Genomic DNA, 9,533 nt, shown 5'->3' on the forward strand with positions numbered 1-9,533 from the left:
TTCAGTAAACACTCCTGTGTGATGAGCTATCAGCTGGCCCACCAGGAGACTAAGACTAAGGGACTGAAATCACTATCCACATTTAAGATTCTCGAGTTTTCTCTCAGCTGTTTCATTGTAACTTTCTCACTCTCGTGTGCTTCCTGTCAGATTCTTTTATATCCTGTAAACTTTTATTTAAAAGGTCACTGTCTAGTTGTTGGATTTTTGAAGCTCCTTTCTGTTTATGCAGTATAAAAACATTGCTTTACTTAGCATTTTAGAAGGCTACATCTTCAAGGAGAACTCTACAAACATCCACTTTAAAGAACCAGGTGGTCTCCATGTGTAGGCAAGTTATTTTTAATGGGAGAGCAAAGTCAGATGTGCAGAACCTGTGAATATCAGTGATGAAAGTAGTGAGTTACAGAGTAAATGTGGGCTCTTTGAGACTGCAGATAAGAGGCAAAGCAGTGAACCTGCTGGAGGAGGAGGGGGGTGGGGGTATGGTAAATGTCAAAGTAAAGTGAACATCTGCTGCCAGGGAGCTACTGGACCCAGCAGCTCCCAATGAGACGACAACCACCTGCTTCCAGTTGTTGTGCTGTGAAATCCGAAAATGTTGGAGCACAAGAACTGATGGTATCACGAGAACTGTGGTTCAGTGGGTAGAGCAGTCACTGAAAACTGTGGTTCAGTGGGTAGAGCTGTCAACTCCAACCAGAGGGTCAGAGGTTTGAATCTCGATGCCTGCAGATAACATGTTGAAGTGTCGCCGATGGTTCTAACTGGTGGGCATCATGGAGGGGACCCACAGCAGTCTATAGCTGCAGAACTTCTGCATTTACGTTTTAGAAAAAGCAACACATTATCAGCTAATGTAGTTAAAGTATTCAATTTGTGGGTGTAACTTTGTTATATATTACATTTCATCACTGGTTTGTTACTACTGATGCATCCTTATGTAAGCAGCATTTCACTGTGCCAGCAGTTGTAGGTGGAACTAGTTTTAACAGCTTTATATATTAAAGATTCTTCCAAAGGGTTAGAAGGACAGAAATCTGAGGGGTTGTGAGATGATTACATTGTTTAAAAACTTTCTGTCTTTGCTTTATTGTGAACATTGGAAAACGACTCATTTGGGCTTCATACAGTTATTTAAGTAAAACTCTGTGAGACATTTAAACTAATTTCTAACTATTGTCATTTGAAAAGTGACAAGATGAACAGATTAGAAACCAGTGGTTTAATATTAAATAACACATAGCATATTATATTTTTGAGCAGAAAATCGTAATCTGAAAAGTACCCAGTAAATATGGCTGTCAAATGTGTTTCCCTGGGAAGTTCTGTGTAAGAAGTGGCGTCAAATTCTTGATCAAATTGTTGTTCCACCAGTGCTGGTGAATATGTGGCACGAAAAAGAAAGTGGAAGAGAATTAGTTGTGGTGAAGGTGCAAGAACAAGAACGGAACATCAGCCTGAGACGTGAGGAGCTACCTCCGACGCAGTGACACAGCTTCAGGCCCAAACATTCCCAGTACATTCCCAGTTGCTCTTCCCTCCTTAGAGCATGAAACCAACCTCCGGCTGTCACATCACACTGCAGAGCACAGAGCTGTGCGCTGAGCAACAGATGGACCTACAGCCTGTGCCCACACTGTACTGGCCTCAGGCGATGAGCAGTGATGTCACCACTGTCTCTGCAGACGATCCTTGTGGGAGACGCGACGTGGGCGAGACCTCTCTGCTGGTCCAGCACGACCAGGGCAGGTTCCTCCCATGGTCCTTCACGGCCACAGTGAGTCCACACTACCTGCCCTCCGCACACCCTCCTACCCTGAATTCATTTTGCACTCTTGCATTTCCTCCCCTTGCGTTGTGTTGTTGATTCTCACGGGTCATGGCAGGGACATGGCACTGCGATGGCCTGTTTGTGTTGGAGTCGTGACTTCTCTGTTGACTCCCTCAGTGTGTCAGTGAAGCGCACCATGAATCAGTGGTGTTCTCCACAGTGGATGTCGCATCCTCTCACTGCATTTATTACAAGGGGCTGGATGAGGATGATTAACGATGTCACTGCTATGATTAAAATACTGTGAAGAAAGCACCGATGAATGCTGCGACAGCACGCTGTTTGCTGCTGTTTGTGGAGAAGCCGTTATGCTTTGTGACATGTGGGGAGGGACTGTGTAGCAAGTGGTAAAAGGAGATAAACACTGAAGATGTATGGATCACTTCTGCTGTGACAGTGCCAACTTGGGCTTTGTGTGTCTGCAGCGCAGAGGTGGCAGAAATGGGTGCGAAAGTACAAAATTAGCTTTGCGGGTTTGCATTAGCAAAGAGTTGTGGTACAGTAGTGTGAGAAACCCTGCAGATAATACAGCATATTTATATTGTAGGCCTAGTCTTGGGTACATAAACGACACATAGGCTACCTACACCAGTAACTTTTGTTTTTTTTTGACAGGGGTGCAGAAAATCAGTCAACTTCATATATAAATAAGTGTTTTATCATTGTGTCAGTGGGTGAAACGCTGCAGCTACAGCTTTCTGTAACATCCTGTGATAAGTTCATACGTTAAGAGGTTAAATGGCACTGACATTACATAACAGAAATGATCTCTGACCGTCAGCCCAGAAGTGGAGATGCTCCGCCAATTGACTCCAACGCTGGGGGGAGACAAACGCTGCAGGAAAAGATTCGTTTTCAGACTTGGTGGGGGAATTAATTCTGTATATGACACGCCAAATAAATAAAGGGACTGAAGGATCATCTGTTCTCAACAGTAAGAGATTTGCCTGCAGTGAAGAGGGAGCATTACATTAAAAATGGCTGATGAAAAGGCTACAAAACTAACAAAGGGTTGTAACTTAATTATTTTTTCTGACATATTAAAGAAAATAAACAGGCTTGGTTCCTGGCCAGGGGTTGAGGCGTTCACTTTTACGCGCGTCTTCACTGTGGACTAATTGATCCTTCATCAAATAGCCTATTTATGACATATTAGGTCACATATATTACTACATTATGATTCCATTTGCACCATATTGCCATGATTCAGCCCTCCATGACCCTCTCAACGAGCGACCACCACCTGTGCTGAATGAGTCAGCTGTCAGCGCGATTGACCCCTGCAGCGGTTTGGGGACGATGTCAGCATGAAAGACGGACCGATGTGCCACTAATAAGAAAATGTTGTCAGAGCTGTCGACGTCCTCACATAGCTGTAAAGTTAACCACCTTCCCACGCCAGGATGCTACGCACCGCTCCGCAAAACCAGAGAGATGTTTCCGCATGTTTGGCATTAACCGCTGACCTGAGCGGTGGTGGATGCAGACGCCGAAGCACCGCCGCCGTTGATTGTTGTCCAAGTTATGCTCGTCGCTTCCGTCGTTCCGTCTTTTAAAGTGTGGCTTTTTTCCCGCTTGGGAAGCGCCTGGTGATCATTTTGTCCACACGCAGCATGCGAGCAGAGGGGCTGGAGGCTGGCGGAGACTGGGACTGAGTGGCGGAGATCTCTCACACACTGTGCGCGTCTTTCTTGGACACATTTCGGAGATAACTGTGGTTTGGCTCTCTAGCCTGTACTCTGTTCTTGGCATTGCGATGTCCACAAGAAAGGCATCGTTGACGGACAAGCAGACTAAAAACGGAACGTCAAAATATGTGTTGGAGCGCTGCGCTTCTATTAACGAGTATTATGATATTGCCTTCAAGGTCTGTATTTCCGTCTTGGCATGTGTGTTGTTTTAGCTGTTTTTTCATTGTGGTGCTGGTAGAACAGGTGCTTACATTTCCTGTTTGGCAGAAACAACCGTGTACCTAGAAACAACATTAATGCTGACTCCTCACATGTGGAGAATGTGTGGCGCTCACAGATAATCCAAGTGCTTTAACTAGCTGGTTAGTCGGGCTTTATGCCTGTTAAACAGGCCATGTTCACTGTTTGTGCACTGAGCAAGGTTGCTTTGTCCGCCCTTACTGATATGCAAGTATTAGCTGAGCGTGTACTTGTTACTCCTTACAAACCCTTCATTGAAACATTTCTAAAAGCTTTGCACATTCACGCCTGTAAATGACAAACGAAACAATTAAATTGAACATGTAATTGTATTACTATCTATATATTTACACACCATGTTTATACAGCTATGAGTCACTGTGAAACCACCAGCACTGTGTGAATAACTACGGTTTACACCACATGCTGCTGGATGGATTGTATAATTACACATCCTGTTGTTGTAATTATATTGATTAGTTTTTGGAGAAGGACGCACACTGAAAAAATGATGAGAGTAAAATTACAGAGTTGGCACCTTTTGAATCTCTGGTGTTGGCAGAGCGTCACATGTTGGTGGCAGCTCAGTCAACAGTGGATGTAGAGCACTGTGGCTGTGTTTGCCATTTAAACATTTCAGCGACCTGACATTTTAACTACAAGATATTTTGCAACAGGAACATCTTACTCAAATACCACAAGCCCCGTTGTGACATGTTCTTAGTTGCAAAATAATGTATGCAACACATCAATCAGCTTTAATTCCCTCTTCACTAGGATGGAAAGTCTTATTGCTACTGTCATGTAAAAGCTGCCAGTCATGTTTGTGTGACCTGTTGCCCCTCTCTCTGGTGGTGGGTTTGCTTCAGGTGATGATGCTGGGAGATTCAGCCGTGGGGAAGACGTGCCTCCTGGTGCGCTTTAAAGACGGAGCATTTCTGGGAGGCAACTTTATAGCCACCGTTGGAATAGACTTTAGGGTGAGTGAGATGCTGCTGAACAGTCCTGGACGCACAAAGTGACTCACGTTTTTCATTATCTCCGAATGAGCCCTTAAAGGGTTGTCATTTGTTATTTTGTCATTACTCTAATGAGGGAATATTGAAAACTGACAAAACAGCCTAATGATATTTACAAGTCAACAAGAGATCTATGTGTTAGAGTGACATCAGCCCAATTATCACCTTATTTCCACAAGGAACACTTCATCATTCTGCGATGATAACACCAAATGTACAAGTTCTCTCACCAATCAGTCAAGTTCACAGACCACTTGTGCTGCTAGGCACTGTGGACAGCTTCATAAATGTCTCGACAGATGCCTGCCCACGTCCCTGTCTCCTCCAAAGATTGGCTCCAGCTCAGCTCAGTCCTGGAGCAGTCACACTGCTGACAGATGATTTTTACTATATACCTTCCTCTGCTGGAGCGGACTTGAAAATGGGCTGTTTGGAGCGAGCGGTCTGTACCACCCCCAACCTCCCATTTCCCTTGAAACCAAGTCAAAACAATCACACTAATGGCAAGTCAAGTAGGGGTGGTCTGAAGAGGAAATAGTGTTGCATTATTCAGAGTGATGTGTTGTCCTTGGATGGCGGTGTGGATATTAGGGAGCATAATGGATGTCTGCCAGGTACAGCTGTATGGATGCTGCCTATTCAGAAGCATGGACATGTTATTTCACCCCCAAATCAAGCAAAAGCAATAGGCGCTGCAGCCAGAATTCATTCATAAGATGTGTTTAAAAGAGTGGTTTGTACTTTTTACATTCAGTGTATTCAGTGTCATGCTGTTCATTCAGAAGAGCAGCTGTTCATGTATGAAAGGGGGTAAAAACTACTTAGGAATGGAGTAATCTGAGTCAATATGCTTTGGTAGGCTGGCAGGCTGTTGTGGCAGCTTGTAACATGGCCGGTCTATTTTCGACATGTTTTCTTGTAGCAGTTACTCAGCATGCAGGCTCCTCTCACGTCATAATTGGGGAGAAAATGGAAACCCATGGCAACTAATGCAGGGGTTGAACCACTTCTATTCTGCCCAAGCAGAGGATCCAGCGGGTTGCCAGACTGCCAGTGACGGCTTTGCACACATCGTTCTGTTTACTGTGACGCTTCTGCGTTACTTCGAGCGCCTGTGTGCTTTTTGTGCATTCACAGGAACGGCAGGGGCTGTTTGTGGTGACCTGTCACTGATACGAGGTCATGAAGTGGTTTAGGAAGTGCTGCAGAAGCAGTCGCACTTCCTTCATCACAGTCTCTCTCTCTTTGGCGGTTTTTGCTGTACAAGGTTGAAATATAGTCGTGAACTGTGTGTGTGGCTGTAAATCAAGGTGATGCAAAGCTACCAAAATACCCTCTTATCCCAGTTCTTATTCTTCTGCTAGTTTTCCCCATTCAGCAGATGTAACCGTAACATCATTTAGTCTTTTTAGCTGGGGTGCCTAAACTATTTTAGGCCAATTGTTGCTCTACAGGAAATCAGAGGGCACCCCTACAGGGCTGGAGGAAATTAACGGGGGAGTCAGTTGTTCTGCTGCCAGTCGTCTTTCTCACTGTTGTGTAATTAAGTCTAATCCCAGGACCTTGTTGTTGTGTGGGTGTCACAAATTACTTTCTCTGCCAGCATTCAAAGCCACTTCTAGTTGCCTTTTTTCTTTTGCCACATGCTGAGCTTTTGTAGTCTGTTGTGATGTTCGTCATTCATCTATGTGCAGCACTCCAGTCTCTGAAGCATATGCTGAATTGTCTCTCGTGACTCTTCTTCTTTCTGTAGAATAAAGTGGTGGATGTCGACAACCTGAAAGTCAAACTCCAGGTAAGGGCACGCACCTTTACACCTGTACTACACCAAATGATATTGATATATCTTTCTGGCAGCCATTTATTAACCTGAACTAATTCAGAAGATTAGTAGTGACGCATTTTGCTGCATGTTCACTTGACTTTTATTGTTTACATTTCCATTTGCATTTGGCAGGATATGGTGTAGTACACAGGACTCTGCAGGGCTATGTGCCAGCGTGCTGCTAATCTAAAGCACATACGCTTCTGTCATCATACAGTAACTTGTTCATTCAACACTGAGTGGGATGTGCCAAAATTAGATTCCTCTGCTTCCTCCAGTAAATCCTCCACATTTCATCTCGTGCCTTGCACATGATAAAGTGGCCTATTGTGAAAATAGACTCTCCCACCATGAGTCTATTACGAAGGCAGAGAGCAGTAATATAAGGTCAAGAAAATAAGGGATTAAAATTTTTGGAATGACTGTGTGTGGGGTTTTTTTTTTTTTTGGTAAGACAACAGAAAATCATAGACATGGATTAAGGTAAATTTAAAAAACTGAGGAAAAACCCTTTCCCTGCACTGTTCAATATTTTCCCTGGAATTTAAAATAATAAAGCCAGAGAAAAAAATTACACTGTGTTAAAACATCAGAAATGTAAAGATTTGACTGGAATCTTTTTTTTTGTTGTTTCAGTTTGGTGGGTCTTTAAAATGGTGTGTTTTTGATTTAGTTGTTGGCTGAATTATCCAGGGTGTTTAGTTATTATGTGGTTTGTTGCACAGATCTGGGACACGGCCGGCCAAGAGAGATTCCGCAGTGTAACCCATGCCTACTACAGAGATGCTCAGGGTATTTGTTTTTATATTTCACTTCCTCATACTCTTGTACTGTGTAGGCGTTGGTGTGTGTGTCACATGGCGTGCAAACAATAAAGGTGTAGCTAAACTGCTTTTCTTTCCTTTTTATAGCGTTGCTTTTGCTGTATGATATCACCAACAAGCCATCATTTGACAATATCAGGGTAAGACTGTCTCAAATTACCCCCCCACCCCTCACAGTCTCTCTCGCTCGCTCTTCATTTTCACTTCCTGATCCTAAACCCTCTCGAGCTGAATGCTTCACTCTATTTGCATGCAAAGCACCGCAAGGGCCTCCAATATTTTCTCATGAACCTCTTTGGAAATGACATGATGTTATCGTTTGGCTACACATTTCCCAGTGTCGGTAATGAAAAGTGTTCAAGGATAAGAGTCGTCGCAGCATGACTGATTGGAGAATGGCAATAATACACAGCACAAGGGAAAATGAAAAATGCAGACTGTAAGTGGCGGTATTTGTTTTGTTACTGAACAATCTCTCCGTCTGTCTTTTACACTTTAAAAGGCTTGGCTGTCTGAAATACATGACTATGCCCAGAAGGATGCGGTCATCATGTTGCTCGGCAACAAGGTGAGCAAAGCTTCCTTTTTGTGTTACACAAAAAGATCAGGGGGATAAAGCACAGTTTTAACACACTCAGACGTGTATGTTTAAAAACCTGAAAATGCCTTTACTGTGTTTGTGTGTGTACTTGCTTACAAAGAGTTGTACTTGTGTGTCTTCATTTCATTGTATAAAGTAATGTTGCAGCAGTGAAAACATATTATCCATTTACAGAATGCTTGCTTATGAGAATACGCATCAATGCATTGATTTTTCTTTTTTCTTGTACCAGTCACTCACTGTTATTTGATCCATGTGACTAAGAAGGGTGGATTCGTGCTTGTTTGAAGCTTCACTTGTGTAAAACTATTTTCTCCACAACGCCGCTGGTGATGACAAAGGACATTTTCACATCTTTTTCCAACCAGCAGCCATTGCTGATATATCTAAAAGCTCCCTCTCGTGGCTCGGAGAGGACTCGCCCTTCATTGGGGGCAGAGTGTCAGAAAGCAGCAGCTCAGATCATTTGCTGGGAGCAGCATGACTGTCTGTGGGAGTGCTGCTCCTCTGCTGGAGATGGACTTTCTGACATCTCATCAGTCTGAAGGAGCTCCGGCTTGGCAGCTGGCAGCAGAGAGAGCAGCAGCAGCCAGAGAAGAGGAGGCTCTGGTTGACATGATGCTGCATCACTGCAGCTAATGGTATAATGAATGTGTGACCTTCCACCTAAGCCATGATGACATGTTTTCTCTTCCCACCGCTGTTTTACAGTCAGACATGGCTGCAGAGAGGGTGGTGAAGATGGAGGAAGGAGAGAAGCTGGCCAAGGTAAAGTGTAAAAGTATAACACTTCCATGTGGTTACATTTTCAAAAACAGGCGCTCCACTTGCTCCTCTGTTTTTCCACCTTAGGAATATGGGGTACCATTTATGGAGACCAGTGCGAAGACAGGTGTCAATGTGGAGCTGGCCTTTCTCGCTATAGCAAAGTAAGTCTTAAAGTGTCACTGTGATATTAATCATGGGGAAAAATGTAGAAGGAGTCATTTGTTGTGAATTCACAGAGAATTTGGCACCTGGCTCTGTAGTTCGAAGTGTTTCAGCATCTTTCAGCTCATTGGTTTGGTTTTGTGACCTGCAGCCTTACCGTTATGGTTCACCTTTACCACTCTCATCAGCAGAGTCTCCAGCACCAAAAGGTTCTGATGTTTGCTCCCAGTTCAGCACCAAACAGCAGACAGCCCAAGTTGGCTACTAGCTGATGAACATAGTGGGGCATTTGGCAGCTAAGGTGCTAGATACACTATATTGCCAAAAGTATTCACTCACCCATCCAAATCATTGAATTCAGGTGTTCCAATCACTTCCATGGTTACAGGTGTATATAATCAAGCACCTAGGCATGCAGACCTGGAAGACCATTTCTACAAATGTTTGTGAAAGAATGGGTTGCTCTCAGGAGCTCAGTGAACTCCAGCGTGGTAACGTGATAGGATGCCACCTGTGCAATAAGTCCAGTCATGTAATTTCCTCGCTACTAAATATTCCACAGTCAACTG

At 43.9% G+C, this 9,533-nt stretch overlaps 1 protein-coding gene across 2 annotated transcripts in view; it reads left to right on the plus strand.

Annotated features, from left to right (window-relative positions):
* Positions 1 to 1,518: 1,518 nt before the first annotated feature.
* Positions 1,519 to 9,533, plus strand: part of zgc:112183 (ras-related protein Rab-37) — an 11,969-nt gene continuing 3,954 nt past the window's right edge. The window contains exons 1-8 of one of the 2 annotated variants that reach the window (XM_020597908.1): positions 1,519 to 1,780; positions 4,635 to 4,745; positions 6,538 to 6,579; positions 7,335 to 7,401; positions 7,521 to 7,573; positions 7,936 to 8,001; positions 8,746 to 8,802; positions 8,887 to 8,963. In XM_020597908.1, the coding sequence (XP_020453564.1) occupies positions 1,553 to 1,780; positions 4,635 to 4,745; positions 6,538 to 6,579; positions 7,335 to 7,401; positions 7,521 to 7,573; positions 7,936 to 8,001; positions 8,746 to 8,802; positions 8,887 to 8,963 (701 nt within the window). In that variant the 5' untranslated portion in view covers positions 1,519 to 1,552. Of the gene's footprint in view, positions 1,781 to 3,027; positions 3,702 to 4,634; positions 4,746 to 6,537; positions 6,580 to 7,334; positions 7,402 to 7,520; positions 7,574 to 7,935; positions 8,002 to 8,745; positions 8,803 to 8,886; positions 8,964 to 9,533 lie in introns of those variants that run through there. The other variant, XM_020597909.1, reaches the window with a different exon arrangement.

This window comes from Monopterus albus, unplaced genomic scaffold, assembly GCF_001952655.1.
Source record: "Monopterus albus unplaced genomic scaffold, M_albus_1.0 scaffold35.1, whole genome shotgun sequence".
NCBI classification, from domain to species: Eukaryota; Metazoa; Chordata; class Actinopteri; order Synbranchiformes; family Synbranchidae; genus Monopterus; species Monopterus albus.